The sequence below is a fragment of the Schistocerca americana genome, chromosome 1 (genome assembly GCF_021461395.2).
Source record: "Schistocerca americana isolate TAMUIC-IGC-003095 chromosome 1, iqSchAmer2.1, whole genome shotgun sequence".
NCBI classification, from domain to species: Eukaryota; Metazoa; Arthropoda; class Insecta; order Orthoptera; family Acrididae; genus Schistocerca; species Schistocerca americana.
The window spans coordinates 752777875-752796113 of NC_060119.1; the positions used below are offsets into that span (position 1 = coordinate 752777875).

The following is an 18239-nucleotide window of genomic DNA, read 5'->3' on the forward strand; positions in this document are numbered from 1 at the left end:
TCAAGGTATCATCAATTTAGTACTGGAGGGAAGTGTGGAGGTAAAAATTGTAGAGGGAGACCAACAGATGAATAGGGTAAGTAGGTGGAAAGGATGTAGTTTGCAGTAGTTATTAGCAGATAAAGAGTCTTGCACAGGATAGATTAGCATGAAGAGCTGCATCAAACCAATCTCCAGACTGAAGACCACAACAACAACAAATATTACTGCGCATGCATACATTATGTAAAAGGTTTTTGCTAGTTTATTATAGAAAATATGTGTAGATGTTAATAAAGAAATGAATGATGTGACGTACGGCAATAAATTTTGGCTTATGTATATTTGTAAATAATTTCATATTATAGCGGTAGAAACACAGTTTTTCATGTGCAATAATATACTCAAATTTGTTTTCAGGTATAACTGTTCAACATGCAAGAAATAATGGAAAAAACTGAATTATTGACTGCATTATGCATTCTTCGTTTACCAAATGAACTGATGGATAAAAATTTGTTAAAAAATCATTTCTCTCAATTTGGCAGTGTTCGCCAAGTAATTCTCAGCACCAAGAATAACAGCTGTGTTATTCATTTTACAAGTCATGTGAGTTTTCTTACATTAGTTATGCATAGATATTTTTTGGCAATAGTACAGAAATTACAATGTGTGGCTATAGTTGTACTTAAATGATGAAGTGGAAGTTGGTATTTAATTAATCAATAACTTCAGAAATATGTGAAAAAGTTGAGTACTAGCCATTTATAGATATACTTCTTACCAAATGACAGCCTGCAGTTTTTGTACCTGCAGTGATCCTGAACTACTGTGCTTATGTAAGCATGTGAAGTCATTTTTGCACTTGAGTTCCTGTCTTACTTTCTTTATAAAAAAATAAAACTTAAAATAAAAATAAAAAAAAAAAATGTAATGTCAGCCGAGGGCAGGATAAGCTGATGACACCAAATTGACTGTGTGATAAATCAGAAGAATACGCTATGGACTTGAAGCCGTCATTGGTTCTCCAGCTTGAGGAGCATGCACTTTGGCACTAACACAAGGTTAATACCCATCATTGAGCTCCTGTTATGCTTTCAGGCTCCCACACACACTGTTCTATGCTCTACCGACCAGTTCTCGACCTAGATATAGCTGTCAGACACCACAGTGCTCAAAAGTGTAGTCAGGCAAACTGTATACTGCATTTGAACATTGCAACAATTTCCAGAAATAAGTGGCTCATGTTACACACATGCACTGTTGCAGCAACCACACTGTTGAGCCTAGCTAAGGAGACAGTGTGTTGTGGTGACAGTTGCTGCGCCACAGTTAGGGGCAGGATGGTGGGTCTGTATGCTAGCCATCTGCAAAGAACCTCACGTACTTTCAGTTGATGAGGGGTAAATGTCAAGGAATTGTTAAGAAATTTCATGCCAGCTGGTTTGGAGGTTCCTGCATACCCATCATGTACTTTGATGAAATTTTGTGTGAATGTTTACACATGTTCCCAATAAAAGTGTTAAAGTTTAACAATCACCAGTTCAGTATTTGTGGAGATATAGTCATTTATTTGACCCAAAACCTTGCTCCCAACAGTGTACTCTTTTGGCAACATTGAGATGTAATATCTTCAGCAGTATTTTTGTGAAAGAAACAAACCTAGGCTTTTTGTGCTCTCTTAAGTGAAATAGTGAAAGAAAATAGTATGAATGATTTTCAAATAGATGATTTCAGGCAAATTCAACAAAAAAAAGGGTGCTGTTAAGTTTACTTTTTATACAGTGGTCATTTCAAAAGTCCTGCATGTTGTGCATGCACCACTGTTGTAATGGTGAGATCACATTCTTGTCAGGTGCGAGCAAGACATTAGGTGTGACGGTTGTATATGTGTTTGCTGGTTCATGTGGCTGTATCATGAATAATTCAGTTTTAAAATGGAAGCAGAAGCAGTGTCAGGTCAGATTACACACAATGACCAGCATTCCTACATCAAAATCGAATCCGTACCTGGAAGGAACCCATTGAAAATTTACAACACTTTGAAAGAGGTGTGTGGGAATAGTGTAGTGGAACGCAGAACAGTATCGTGGCAGTCTGATCACTTCCGTGAAGACTGAGCAAGTGCTGAGGCCACCTCAAGAAGTGGAATGCCATCAGCTGCAACAGATACATCTCTCAGGTTATTGTTAATGACATTTTGAGAGAATATTGATGAAAATAATGTGAGGAAGTTGCATATTATGCCAGAATGTCTGTCACTTCAGTTTACGAAATTATAACTGGAAAGTTAAAGATGAGATAAGTTGACGCCAGATGAGTTCCACATGATCTGAGTGAAGAGCAGGAAGCAGGTCACAGAAGAATCGCAAAAGAATTGCTTCGACGTTGTCAAACAGACATACGAGATTTTGAGCCAGAACTGAAGACTCAGTCATAATAATGGAAAAATTTTAATTCTCCACACCCAAAAAAATTCCGCCAGTAACAATCAAAGGTGAAACTGATGATGATCTTTGCGTATGATGTGAATGGAGTCGTAGCTACTAATAGAGTGCCCCAAGGGACATCTGTAACAGGCGCATACTACAGGCCGTTTCTGCAAAAGTTTTGTACCCAGAAATTTGTCAAAGAAGGCCTGACATGCATGCAGCTTCTGTCCTCATTTTGCACCAAAATACAAGGCCTCATATTGTCCTACCAGTGAGAGAAATGCTCAACAAATATGGATGGGAAATACTTCCCCACCCACCATACAGTCCTGATATGAACCCACTGGACTTTGATTTGATTCCTAAATTGAATGAACAACTCCCTGAAAAACATTTTGATACAACTGATGAAGCTTCAAGTGATGTGACCCGAGTAATCAGACAGCTCAACAATGAAGATGTCCTATCTGAAATATACAAGTTGCCAAAATGTTGGGAAACTGCCACAAGCAAAAATGGAGATTATATTGAAGGCCTGTAAAGTTATTTTTGTAAAATAAATTATTTTCTTCAGTTCTATATAACAGTGTGCAAAATTTTTGAAATGACCCTCATCAGAAGTAAGTGCGTGATAAACCTGAAACTTTGCATGTGATGACTGATGAACACAAAGTCTTCAAGATAAAATTTCATTCTGCTACAGCTTTCCAGTAGTGTACAAATTGAGGGTGGAGTTGACAATTTTTGTAAGAGCACAAAAATGGGTATTTTCAGCCCACTTTTCAAAAAAGTGTTATCTGCCAACTCTTTACTACATTTATTTTCATTAGAAAGGCTATGTCATAAACCACCTAAAAAACTAGATTCGGTTTTTCAGTTCAAACATATAAAGCCCTAAAAAATAATAAAAGTTAAGGTTCAGTGAAAATACTCCCTAGTCTGCTGATACTCAAATTAAATCTGACCTTTTTAATAGTGTTTTACAGATGTTTAATGCTCTCTGGGGAAAGTAATATAAAAAATCCTGATGAATAGGAAGTGAGCTCAAGTCAGAAGAACTGTAAAAAGAACAAAAACATGTTTGTCAGTTGTCATGTTTCATTCAGACATATTCCAGCCATACCAGGGAACCGGAGATCATTGTAGCAAAATTGTTGCAGAACAGCTGCAACATACATTCTCTGAACCGCTTGCAAGTTTTACACCATTGTTGCATCTCTGAATTTTGGTGAAGTTCATTGCAGGTTGCCTGACAATCTTTTGGAAAAGGATTCTTGTGAAAGAGAATTTTGAATGTGACTTTATTTTGTGATTCTATTGATATGTTTGCTTAATTCCGATCTGAAGTATAGCATATTGTGCATTCGCATAATTTGCAGTTTATGTGGTACATAAGAGTACTGATGAAAAATTGTATAAATTTGTGCTATGGTCCATGGTTGCTGAACCGCAGCTGGTTTCTTTTAAAGTGAGAAAACAATCAACCCTGTCACCATGGGGGCCATGCTCTAAGCTTAACAGCAGCAGCCTTGGGTGGGTTTCTTTACTACAGGGTCCCAAGACTGATAAGGTTTTGTTTCCTTAGGGCCTCAATCCTGATGATACATTCCTTTAAGTGTACCAGGTCAAAGCTAGAAGAGGTTTCTTTTAGGATCTGAAGCTTGTGTGTACTCCAAGCTACTTGCCTGTTTTTTTGTAACTTTCATTAATTTGCTGTTGATTAATCAGAAGGAAAGCTAACATGCCAGCTAGATGTTTTCACTTATGAAGCTGCAATAACTGTAATAATGTGCTGTTCTGTAATCCAGCACTTGTCAGTCCTTGATGTCCAATAAAATGAATTTCAATGGCCATGTACATGCATAAAGCTTAAAGTGTTCTTCTGCTAAGTGAAAGTCATACAAAAGCTTCTAATCCACCAGTATTTTTCATAAATGCATGCAGCATATTGCCCTGGCTGGAGACCCAATGTTAATATACTTCCTTCACCTTAGCATACTTCCTTCAACACACATTCTCCCCACCTCCTCCTTCTATCCCCCTCCCACACTGTTTCCATCTCGTTTCCCTCTCCACGTATGCATGTCCGAAGGAACGTTGGATCAAAATTCTGAATAACACAGGCACTGCAATATTGTTTTTATCTGCTGACACTAGGCAAGTGACTTTCAAGTACATGTCTCTCATACATGGTGCTTGGATAGTGTAAAGGTAAGGCGACTACTTGTGATAGTGGGAAATCCGGGTTCAAGTCATGGTCTGGCACAAATTTTCATTGTCATTCCATTATGCAGCTAATGGTTATTCATGTCAGCAATTGCAAATACATTTCATGCTGTTGCATATGTTCTCGTGCAGGGGGTGAATTGCCTGATCTATGTGTTGTAGAGGAAGATAATGTACAGTTGGAAAATACACTCCTGGAAATGGAAAAAAGAACACATTGACACCGGTGTGTCAGACCCACCATACTTGCTCCGGACACTGCGAGAGGGCTGTACAAGCAATGATCACACGCACGGCACAGCGGACACACCAGGAACCGCGGTGTTGGCCGTCGAATGGCGCTAGCTGCGCAGCATTTGTGCACCGCCGCCGTCAGTGTCAGCCAGTTTGCCGTGGCATACGGAGCTCCATCGCAGTCTTTAACACTGGTAGCATGCCGCGACAGCGTGGACGTGAACCGTATGTGCAGTTGACGGACTTTGAGCGAGGGCGTATAGTGGGCATGCGGGAGGCCAGGTGGACGTACCGCCGAATTGCTCAACACGTGGGGCGTGAGGTCTCCACAGTACATCGACGTTGTCGCCAGTGGTCGGCGGAAGGTGCACGTGCCCGTCGACCTGGGACCGGACCGCAGCGACGCACGGATGCACGCCAAGACCGTAGGATCCTACGCAGTGCCGTAGGGGACCGCACCGCCACTTCCCAGCAAATTAGGGACACTATTGCTCCTGGGGTATCGGCGAGGACCATTCGCAACCGTCTCCATGAAGCTGGGCTACGGTCCCGCACACCGTTAGGCCGTCTTCCGCTCACGCCCTAACATCGTGCAGCCCGCCTCCAGTGGTGTCGCGACAGGCGTGAATGGAGGGACGAATGGAGACGTGTCGTCTTCAGCGATGAGAGTCGCTTCTGCCTTGGTGCCAATGATGGTCGTATGCGTGTTTGGCGCCGTGCAGGTGAGCGCCACAATCAGGACTGCATACGACCGAGGCACACAGGGCCAACAACCGGCATCATGGTGTGGGGAGTGATATCCTACACTGGCCGTACACCACTGGTGATCGTCGAGGGGACACTGGATAGTGCACGGTACATCCAAACCGTCATCGAACCCATCGTTCTACCATTCCTAGACCGGCAAGGGAACTTGCTGTTCCAACAGGACAATGCACGTCCGCATGTATCCCGTGCCACCCAACGTGCTCTAGAAGGTGTAAGTCAACTACCCTGGCCAGCAAGATCTCCGGATCTGTCCCCCATTGAGCATGTTTGGGACTGGATGAAGCGTCGTCTCACGCGGTCTGCACGTCCAGCACGAACGCTGGTCCAACTGAGGCGCCAGGTGGAAATGGCATGGCAAGCCGTTCCACAGGACTACATCCAGCATCTCTACGATCGTCTCCATGGGAGAATAGCAGCCTGCATTGCTGCGAAAGGTGGATATACACTGTACTAGTGCCGACATTGTGCATGCTCTGTTGCCCGTGTCTATGTGCCTGTGGTTCTGTCAGTGTGATCATGTGATGTATCTGACCCCAGGAATGTGTCAATAAAGTTTCCCCTTCCTGGGACAATGAATTCACGGTGTTCTTATTTCAATTTCCAGGAGTGTAGATGGCTGCAGCTATAAAAATGGAAACTTTATATCCTTAAACTATCTAACACTCCTTCCTCTTTCTCAAATGTAAGACGGAGTCTCTGTTATGTTTAAGCATCCTGTAAGGCCTGGCGCTATCCTCCTCAGTTGGACTCGTTTATTTTTGGAACTTACAGTAAGTGAGTTGTTGCATTCTACATTTTAATGGAGTGTTTTTTGGTTACTGAGGTGACAGCAGCTCTTGAATTTCAGGGGTCAGGGGTATATGAAAATATGTACCTGTTTGATTTTTGGTTGTGTGTGTGTGTGTGTGTGTGTGTGTGTGTGTGTGTGTGTGTGTGTGTGTGTGTGACCGGGGGGGGGGGGGGGGGGGGAGAGATAGAGAGAGAGAGAGAGAGAGAGAGAGAGAGAGAGAGAGAGAGATATCTCCTCTCAGTTCCTGAACTGGTAACTGGTGAAACAGTCTTAAATTTTGTGGGGTAAACCAAAAATATTTGCTGTACAACACCAAGTAATACCATATTGTGTGTGCAGGGAAAGAGATGTGGATGACTGATTTATAATTAGATAGCTTGAGAAAGAAAATGTTTATTGATTTTCTGAAAGTGACTGTCTTAATTGATTATATTTACTGTTGTGTGAACTGCAAAACAATGTAATATGTTAAATGGTGAGTTTCACATAACATAAAAAAAGTGCAAGCTCGTAAGCAATTAATTAATCTCTTTTAAACCTAATAATGTCTATTTACAGGAAAGTGCCAAGAATGCTTATGAGAATGGAAAAATATTTGAAGGTAAGAAGCTCCACGTATTTTGGAGTCACGTTAAATCGCGCAGTACAGCAGTTGTAACTGGTTCACCAGAAGAGAGGATAAAAGACCGCAAAAAATCGAGACTCCCAACTAAATTATCTTCAAATCGGGGTACAAAGACCAGTGAACTTGGCGGGGGAGAGGGATCTTCAGAAATTAGGAGGAAGTCATTGAAACCGAAGCCCAAGAAAAAGATGTCACCAGACGTTGAAGCTGAATTATTAGCTATGAGTGGTATCGATGAAATGAGGTAAGAAAACTCTTGTTTCCTGTATCTTGGCAATTCTTAAAAAAGGTTCTTCTAGATTTCATAGTGTGTGAATTCTTTGTTTGTCAATTATTGAAATAAATAATGACTAAAATACTTCAAACATGTGGTTTATTTTGCTTTCATAATAAAACCAATGTTATATTTGATTAAAAATTATTTTCTAATATAAAAATTTGGATTCATAAAGTTTTTTACAGCTACACCCTTGTATAAAATGCTAATTGTATTTTAGCTCATTACCTGTGGGTATTGCTCTGATAGCCACTATTAGCAGGGCAGTGCACTTCAAAATTCACAGTTTCCTTATCATAATACAACTGTTCTCATCTGAAATTTCAGCTTCAGGAGAGTTTTTGTAACTCCAGTAAAAGAGCAAAAACCAGTTTCTTTTTTTATTTGTACATGAACAAAAATTTTCTTACGGGTGCTTCATTAGGAGTTACTGATGAAGCCTTAGAGAATAACCTTTGGAAATTAAAACTTTTTTTTTTCTTTCCCTCTTTTTTTTTTTCTTTCCCTCTTTTTTTTTTCCATACTAACAATATCTCTCCTCCCTCGATGAACCATGGTCCTTGCCAAGGTGTGGTATCTTGTGTGCCTCTTTGACACAGACACAGCAGCTGCACCAGTGGGGTATCTGTAGGAAGACCAAACAAACATGTGGTTCATGAAAGGACAGCAGCTTTTCCATATTTGGAGGGTCAACAATATGGATGATTGACTGAATGGGCCATGGAATACTAGCCAGCGCCATGGAATATTAGCCAGCCTGGGTTTGCAATGTCGGTACTGTGAATGGCTGAAAAAAAAAAAAATGCCTATTGGGATCCGTTTAAAATCTATTTAAAGACACTTCTGTCTCCACCAATTAAGAGATGTGAGGAAACAAAAAAGAATTATAACATCTACATCTATACTCTGCAAACCACCATGAAGTGCACGGCAGAGGGTGTGTCCCATTGCACCAGTTATTAGGGTTTCTTCGTGTTCCATTCACATACGGAGTGCAGGAAGACTGATTGTTTGAATGCATATGTGCGTGCAGTAATTATTCTAATCTTATCCTCGTGATCCTGTGTGAGTGATATATAGGAGGTTGTAGTATATCACTGGAATAATCATTTAAAGACAGTTCTTCTAACTTTGTGTTAACACACATTCTTGGGATAGTTTACACCTGTTTCAGGAGTGTGCCAGTTCAGTTCCTTCCATATCTCTGTTACACTCTCCCATGGGTGAAACAAATCTCTGACCATTTGTGCTGCCCTTCTCTGTATACGTTCAATATCCCCTGTTAATCCTGTCTGATATGGGTCCCACACACTTGAACAGTATTCTCTGATGGACCCACGAGTGATTTGTAAGATATCTCTTTTTTAGACAGATTGCATTTCCCCAGTATTCAACCAATCAACTGATGTGTACCACATGCCTTACCCACAACTGAGCCTATGTGATCATTCAATTTCATAACCCTACAAAGAGTTACACCCAGGTATTTGTACGAGTTGGCTGATTCCGACAGTGACTAACTGATATTATAGTTATAGGATACCATGTTTTTTCATTTTGAGAAATGAACAATTCTACATTTCTGAACATTTAGAGCACGTTGCCAATCTCTGCACTATGTTGAAATCTTATCGAGATCTGACTGAACATTCGTGCAGCTTCTCTCAGATAGTATGTCATTATAGATAACTCCATCTTCTGCGAAAAGTCTGATTTTAATATTAAAATTGTCTGAAATCTCATTAAAGTACAATATGAACAGCAAGGGTCCCAACACACTTCCTTGTGGTGCACCCGAAATTATTTCTGCATCTGACAATGCGTCTCCATTCGAGATAACATGCTGTGTCCTACCTGCTAAAAAGACCTCAATCCAGTCACAAATTTCACACGATACCCTGTATGATTGTACTTTTGACAATAAGAATAGGTGCGGTACTGAGTCAAATGCTTTTCAGAAATCAAGACACACAGCATCTACTTGGCTGCCAGGATCCAAAGCTTTCAGTATGTGATGTGAGAAAAGTGCAAGTTGGGTTTCATGTGATTAATGTTTTTAAAAACCGTGCTGGTTGGCATTGAGGAGGTCATTCTGTTCATGATACGTCATTGTGTTTGAGCTCAGAATATGTTCTAAGATTGTACAACAAACCGATGCCAAGAATATTGGATGGTAATTTTGTGGATCACTTCCACTACCTGTCTTGCAGATGAGTGTAACCTGTGCCTTTTTCCAAGAAGTGGGCACAGTTTTTATTTGAGGGATCAACAGTAGATTATAATTAGAAGAGGGACTAACTCAGCTGAAAATTCAGCATAGAATCTGTCAGGGATTCCATCGGGTCCTGGAGCTTTGTTCAGTTTTATGAATTTCAGCTGTTTGTCAACACCACTGAAAATAATACTTATTTCAGTGATCTTTTCAGTGGTACGGGGGTTGAATTGGGGCAATTCTCCTGGGTTTTCATTTGTAAAGGAACATTGGAAAATGAAGTTCAGCATTTCAGCTTTTGCTTTGCTACCCTCACTTTCAGTTCCTGTCTTGTGCGCTAGGGACTGGACACTAATTGTGGTGCCACTTTATGTATGACCAGAATTTCTTTCGATTTTGTGAAATGTAGTTTCATTGTATTCTGCTGTGGTAGTCACTTAAGGCATCATGCATTGCTCTCTTGACAGCCAAACACGTTTCATTCTGCAGCTCTCTGTCTATAGCCCTACGCTTGGTCGTACACCTATTGTGCTGTAACCTCTGTTTCTTTGGAAGTTTATTTACAGTGACTGTATACCATGAAGGTTTCCTCCCATTATGAACTGTTCTAGTGGGTACATATCTATCCAGTGTATTTGTCAACTATTCTCTCAAACTTGAGTCTTAATTTGTCTGTGTGATCCTGTCGTGTGCTGAAAGTTTCAGATTCCTCATTGGGACATGACACTACTAGTTTTTTAATCTAATTTACTGAACGTATATATCTTTCTGTTTGTTTTAGTTGTGCTTTGTACTTTTTACTCATCTTAAATTTAGATTAGGTCATAGAATTTGTTGCTAATTGTCACGATTGACTTTACTTCAGTAGTTGATTATAAGTTACGAAATTATATCATGGGAGGATGAAGTTGTATGTAGTGGGAATTGGTGAAGTGTGCTGGCAAAAAGAACAGGGTTTCTGGTCAGGCCAGTACAGGATTATCAATGCAGAATCAAATAGTGGTAATGCAGGAGTATCTTACACTGACTAAGAAAAGAAGAATGCAGATAAACTGTTATGAAGAGCATTGTGAATGCATTATTGTAGCCAAAACACACATGAAGCCAACCCCCATGACAGTAGTACAAGTTTATAGACGTACTAGCCCCACAAATTATAAGAAGACTAAAGAAATGTTTACAGTTGTTGGATTCAGAAAAAAAAATCCTTTTATTAGTCAAAATCACAACTTACTATTTTTGTTGATACTGTTTCCAGCTAATGTTGTTAGCCACCTTCAGATCACTGGAGAACAGTTTTTCCGCCGTGTGCAATCACTATGCGGTAGGACACATCAACATAAATTTTGTTTAAGCTGCATATCACAGTCTTAATGTGTAGCTTGATGAAACATTAATGTAAAATCATCCGAGAGTAAGAGATCGTTGCATCCACCGAATAACAATGTTATATCAGTTAATCACTACATACGCAGAGTGAGATCACAATTGAAACATTACATTATTTTAATGACATAGCACCAGGAAACAATGTGTAATTCTCACTCAGTTATACGAGGTTGTCAAATCCCCGGTGCAAGTATTGTATTACATAGACTCACTCCGAAGTTCCTACGATTTGGGCAATTTCCTTGTCGTTTACCAATGCTACGTAACATAGATAACTCATTCTGTTAACTGTGGTGTTCACACTGTGCATGTGGCTTCCATGTAATACAATACTTCCACAGTGGATACGACGACCTAATATAACCGAGTAGTGAAAACTGTGTATTGATTTCTGGTGCTATCTCTCTAGAGTAACGTAATGGTTTAACTGTGATCTCACTGTGCACACTTGAAGATTATCAGATATGGTATTATTACACAGTGGATGTGATGATCTTTTAGTCTTGGGTGAGTTTACATTAATGTCTCATTGAGATTTACGATAAGATGGAACTATGCATCTTACATAAAATTTATAATGATGTGTCCTATCAGTCAGTGATTGTACTCAATGGAAAAAATGGTATCCTGTGTTCTGAAAATGGCAACAACTTAAGCTGAAATTTGTAATCAATAAAAATAATAAATTGTAATCCTGACCAATAAGGGATTTCTTCTGTATCCAGTAAATGTCAACAATTACAGATCGCTTATCTTCAACTGGAGCATTTTAAGAAGCAACAGGAAGAAGTATAATGAGATAAAAGAAATTACTCAGATAATTAAGGGAGCAAGAATTTAATACTGCTGGGGGAGGGGGCGGGGGGCGGTGACTGGAATTAAATGGCAGGAACAGGATTGAGAGGAAAATGTGGTAGGACGACATGGACCGATGGAGAACAGTGAAAGGGAAAGCCACCTAGTAGAATTTGAAATGTAGCACAATTTAATTATTGCTGATATTTGATTTAAAAACAGTGAAGGAAGGTTGTGTACCTTGAAGAGACCTGGAGACATCAGGTGGTTTCAAATAGATTGCACAGTGGTAAGACATTGATTTCAAAACCAGGCTTTGAACTGCAAGACATTTTGGACAAATGTGAGATCTGACCATAATGTATTGTTCATGAACTGCAGAAATGAACCGAAGAAATTGCATAATGAGATAGAACCTGGACAAACTGAAAGAGTCACTTGTCATCAGAATGGCAGGCCTTACCTAGGTCTGAGACGGCACAGGCTAAGCACCGGAGTGCTATTCCTGTTGTGAAGATTGGATTTTCTTGTTGCCTTTCTTGATGGGTTGGCTGCAGTTGATTGTAAAATCAAGAAAATGAACAAAACAAGCTAGCAGTTAGTAATTCTGAAGTGGAGGATCTGGAAGGGTAGTACCAACACCCAGCATACTTCTGCCACTCCTTCATACCAGATGATTTTCTGAGTGGCTGCTTGGTATATTCATGGGGAGAGGGGCTCTACATCTTCCTCTTCCTATCTTCCTGATAAGGGTGACAGCATCTTGGGTGACTGTGGATCTGCTTTTTTGTGAATTGGATAACGAATCTGTGCAACTTTAGCTCCTTTAGCATTTGGTAGCACCACTCCATAACTGTTTCCACTCTTTGCCCCTCTGTCCCCTATGTGGTTGAAGTGATTGGAGTCGAGGTCTACAACTGACAGCTGCTGTTCCACGGAAGCGCAATATGTTGAGAGCAGCTTGCTGTGTGGCCACTGGCCCTTCTGCATATGGGGCAGCTGGAGCAGATGTTTCTCTTCTGGGGTGGTCTCTGTGGCCTCCTTCCTCTCTGCAGTGGCCAGGGAAGCATCCATGTGTGCGGTGCTTTCTGCCCCTGCCATCAGACCAGTGGGGGCGGGAGATGGTGGGGACAGGCATCTCTTCTTTGGTGGCCCTCATTGCCTGAGTGCACTTCATACATGCCACATTTTCTTTGCAATATATGGCAATGTGGCCAAGCTTCTGGCAGTGGTAGCACAGTTCCTTCTTTTTGTTGTTGCACTGGCCAACCTGAGCACCTCAGCTGCAAGGTGCTTCATGATGGTGGCAAGCAAGTGGGGCTTTGACGTACCTTTGGCTTCTTCACCTCCCTTTCTGCAACCAGATGTATGGATATGTAGGCAAATGAGACAAGCAACAATGGCGATGCGACCCACAGTGAGACGAGCACCAAAATGTAAACTGAAACAGTTTCAAAAGTAGCATTAGGTAATGGTTGACTTTAACAGGGGAAAGGAATACTATACAAGGCAAACTGGTAGCTTTGAGAGGTGAAACAATGAACACAAAACAAGATCAAATAGGCAGAAAGAAAAGACGCAGTAGAAAGCCTTGGATCATGCATGAGATATTGAATCTAATTGATGAAAGGAGAAAATGTGAAATTTCAGCAAGTGAAGCAGACAAAAGGGAATATAGGATCTAAAAAAATAAGATTGACAGGAAGTGCAAAATGACTAAGCAGGAATGGGTTGACAAGAATGCAAGGCTATTGCATCATGTGTGACTAGCTGAACGGAACAATGAAAGAGGACTTGGGAGAAAAGAGAAGCAGCTGTTTGAATATTAAGAGCTCAGTTGGTCAGCATGTGCTAGGCAAAGAAGGGAAGGCTGAAAGGCAAAAAGAATATAAGAATTTATACAAGGAGAACAAACTTGTAGATACTATTATAGAAAGAGAACAGGAGGTAGTCAAAGATGAGATTGGAAATATGATACTGCTAGAAGAATTCAATGAAGCACTGACTTGAGTTGAAACAACGCCCTTGGAGAAGATGGTGTGCCCTCAGAATTAATGAGATCCTTGGGAGAGTACTCTATGACAGAATTATGCCCCCTGGTAGATATGACATATGTGGCGTGCAATGTGCATTCAGACTTCAAGAAAAATACAATATCCCTCGTTCTAAAGAAGATACGTATTGACTGGTATTGATGCCAAAGTATCATTTTGATGATTCGTGGTTGCAAAGCACTAACACAAATTATCTACAGAAGAATGGAAATGCTGGTAGAAGCAGATCTTGGGGAATATCAGTTTGGGTTCCAGAAAAATGTAGGAAGTTGTGAGGCAATATTGACTCTTCGAATTATCGTAGAAGATAGGTTGAAGAAAGGCAAACCCACATTTTTAGCATTTATATTCTCAGAGAAAACTTTTGACTGTGTTGATTTGAATACAAGCTTTGAAATTGTGAAAATAACATGGATAAAATACAGACAGCGAATATTTATTTACAACTTTTAGATACCAGACACCAATAATAAGAGTTGAAGGACATTAAAGAGGAGCAGTAGTTGAGAAGGGGGTAAGACAGGGTTGTAGCCTAACTTCAGTGTTATTTAATCTGTACAGTGAGCAAACAGTAGAGGAAACCAAGAAGACATTTGGAAAGAGAATTCAAGTTGGAAGTTCAGCAAGAACATATAAGAACTTTGAGGTTTGCCAGTGATCACACAATTCTGCAAGAGATGCAAAGGTCTTGGAAGATAAGTTGAACAGAATAGATATTGTCTTGAAAATAGGGCAAATGACAAACATGAACAAAATTGAAACAAGAGTAATGGAACGTAGTCGAGTTAAATCAGGTGATGCTGATATGACAGCATTAGGAAACAAGGCACTAAAAGTAGTAAATGAGTTTTGCTATTTAGGCTGCATAATAACTGATGATGGCCAAAGTAGAGTGTGTATAAAAACAGACTGACAATAGCAGCAAAAGCATTTCAGAAAATAGAAATTTGTTAATATCGAATATAAGGTCAAGGCTCAAAAAATATTTTATAAATGTATTTGTACAGTGTGTAGTTTTGTACAGGATCGAATAGTACATGATAAACAGCTCAGACGAGAAAATAGTAGAAGCTTTTGAAATGTGTTTCTGCAGAATAATGCTGAAAATTTGATGGGTAAATCAGGTAACTAATGAAGAAGTACTGAATCAAATTGGAGAAAAAAAAACTGTGGCACAGATTGACTAAAGGAATCGAGCATAAAAGAATTCTCAGTTTGGTAATGGAAGGAAGTGTGAGGGGTAAAATTTGTGGATGGAGACCAAGACTTGACTAAAGTATGTAGGTTCAAGTGGATGTAAGTTGTATTAGTTATGCAATAATGAAGGAACTTGCTCAGAGTAGGCTAGTATGGAGTGTTGTACCATACCAGTCTTTCGAACTGAAGGCCATGACAACAACAACATAATATGTTTAAATCATTCCATATTGCAATGTTGGTGCTACACAACTTGATGCACTTATCCAGTCTCTCTCGGTTTCCTCTTAACTGGAAATGTTCTCCACTGCTCCATATGGTCAAATATTAAGACTTAAATTACAGAGCAAAAACTATTAAAAAATGAGATTTCATGCTACAAGAACCTGAATGAATATTACACTCTGCTCAGAGTATATGCATACTGAAACTTTTTGGATGTAAGTGAGACATATGGGAAGAATGTAGATCATTTTTGATTTTCTGCAGCTATCTTAACTATTAGTAGTGTGGAGAGCATTTTACCTGTTGAAGACATCGTAGTTCTTTCCATAATGTCACTATTTTAGAGATGGTAATGCAACAGTTTCCTGAGGAATCAAATATAACTGATGTGTGGTGTAGTTTAGATTGTTATATAACTTAAGGCCACAGGGGTTACAGGAATAAAATATACATTCAAGGGAGAGTTCTCATCTGTGAAGTTAAGAAAACATGGTTCTGTCATAAAAGAATTCTGACACCCATTTCACACTAAGAATTTCCATTCCATACAGTCTAGCCACCCTGATTGGTGCATCTGTAATAATGAGCAGTGATCAGTAGTTGCTCTGCAGATATGCCAAGACATTCACAGACTGAAATTACCCTCCCCCTTTTATCCAGAAACAGATCTCATGCACCTTGTCTCCCCAGTCACCAGTCCATCAATCAACAGCTAAGGAGCACCTTGCCCTTTGCCTAATTACCACTCAAGACTGGGCCAACTGAATCATGTTCTTCACCAGGATTTTTGACTACCTGTCATCATTACTTGATATGAGAAATGTCCCACCTCATCGCTCCCACATTGATATTACACTGCCTGCCCAACATGTGCAATATCTTTTTCTATCCCTATTTAATCCCTGGTCACAACCCCTTGCCCCATGGGTTATATCTTTCAAATAGACCAAAATGCAAGACCTGTCCCATGCAAGATCTGTTCAAAAAATTTCTAGAACATTTGCAGTTTTGTGCCAATGGCGTGTTGGAGCTAAATGCTGTTGGCATGCCTGCACACACCTGTGTTTAATGTGTACAACCAGAAGTCTCATTGTTGTATGTTTGTTATTGTTCAATGCTGTATTGAGTAGAACATTGTATCTCACAGTTTGTGAATTTTGAGGTGGCAGAGTTGTGAGAGCAACATGTCTGCATTAAATTTTATGTGAAACTCAAGAAAACCTTTATGGAGACACACCAGATGATGCAGGAAGCTTACAGTGATGAGTATTTAATTCATACTCGATGTTATAAATGGTTCACACAGTTTAAAAACGGCAAGACAGAAGTTAAAGATGACCCTTGTTCAGGGTGTCCTCCGATGTCTGCTGACGCTCATGACTGAGATTGCAGAAGAATGTAACGTTTCAGTTGTATTATGTCTTGAAATCCTGACACAGCATCTCGTAATGCAATGTGTTGCTGCCAACTTTGTACCACGGCTCATGAGTCAAGACAAGAAAGACCTTCGCCTCACTGTCTGTGAAGAGCTTTTGGATGGTGCAAATGAAAATGAGATGTTCCTTAAGAGAATCATATCTGGTGATGAGACGTGGTTCTATGGTTATGACGTTGAGACCAAGGTTCAACCTTCACAATGGGTCAGGAAAGATTCTCGAAGACCGAAAAAATCTCGTGAGGTCAGGTCAAATGTCAAAGCTATGTTTTCTTTGTCTTTGAAGGATTAGTCCATGATGAATTCATGCCACAGGGACAAACGGTTAATCAATGGTACTATCAGTACATTTTGCGATGCCTGCGAGAAAATGTGAGAAGGAAAAGACCTAAAATGTGTCAAGACAAGTTATGGCACTTGCATCGTGATAATGCACCTGCACATTCCTCCCTGTTGGTGCGTGACTATTGCACAAAAAATGAATGACTGTGATGCTTCATCCTCTGTTCTCTCCAGAACTAGACCCGCAGACTTTTTTTTATTGCCAAAGTTGAAAACCCTGTTGAAAAGATGAAGATTTGCAATGATAGGGCAAGGTAAAAGAAAATTCGCAGACGGCGCTTCTCGCAATCCAGCAAGAGAGATAGTAAGACTGCTTCTGGAAGTGGAAACAGCATTGGGAGCAGTGTATCAATTGTGGAGGAGAGTATTTTGAAGGATACCTTACACAATAAGAAAAGGTAAGTGTAGAAAAATTTTGTGGACAAAGTTGCAGAATTTTTTGAACAGACCTTGTTCATCCTCACTCTACTACCTACTCCAGCCCTATTAATGGCATCTCCTACCCATCAAAGCTAGGCCTCGTGTAGAAGGAGATTTGTAGTGTGCCAACTTAGCTGCAACCAGTGTGTGACATTGTGTGTGGACAAGAACACTAACAAGTTGTCTCCCCGCATGAAAAGCCACTGCCAAACTGTGGCCTGGAGACAACTGAACCATCCAGTCACTGAGCATGCCACCTGACATGATGTACTTCAAATAATAACTGCTTCATAGTCTATGCCATCTTGATTCCTCCCAACAATACCAGGTTTTCTGAATTGTACAGATGGGAACTATCCATCCAGCATATCCTTTGTTGCTATAATCCCTGGGCCACAATTGTAGGTAGCCCCTGTCCTCCACTGTCTCCTGTCCCCTTCCCTTCTCCCATTTTAGCCCTACACACTCCATCTATCCTGTCGATGCACCTGTACGGTTTATATGTCTGCAGAATGCGAGTTCAAGGTGCAAGACTCTGCTTCCATTGTGCTTGCCGTCTAGAGTGGACAGTCCTATCGTCTGAGCATGGAATGCTCGAAAAAGTGTGAAGGAAGTTGAATATCGTTGCTCCCCACAACCTACGTGACTACATTGACATTTGTCGGCTTTTGTGGAACTACATGAGCCAAGCAGTTCTGGTGAACGTAAATCCCAGCTGCAGATCTCTAGTGTGAGCTATGCACGTATGAAAGTGTGGTTTTTTTTTTTTTTTTTATGGATATGCGGTGAAGGACACAGTCTGATATCTGAATAATGTACAGCAAACTTTTTTCAATGTG

At 40.3% G+C, this 18239-nt stretch overlaps 1 protein-coding gene across 2 annotated transcripts in view; it reads left to right on the forward strand.

The window, feature by feature from the left end:
* The window catches only part of LOC124611148 (germinal-center associated nuclear protein), a 279556-nt gene that overhangs the window by 20485 nt on the left and 240832 nt on the right, over positions 1-18239 (forward strand). For both annotated transcript variants that reach the window (XM_047140221.1, XM_047140218.1), the window contains exons 2-3: positions 400-588; positions 6988-7298. In XM_047140221.1, the coding sequence (XP_046996177.1) occupies positions 415-588; positions 6988-7298 (485 nt within the window). In that variant the 5' untranslated portion in view covers positions 400-414. The remainder of the gene's footprint in view (positions 1-399; positions 589-6987; positions 7299-18239) is intronic.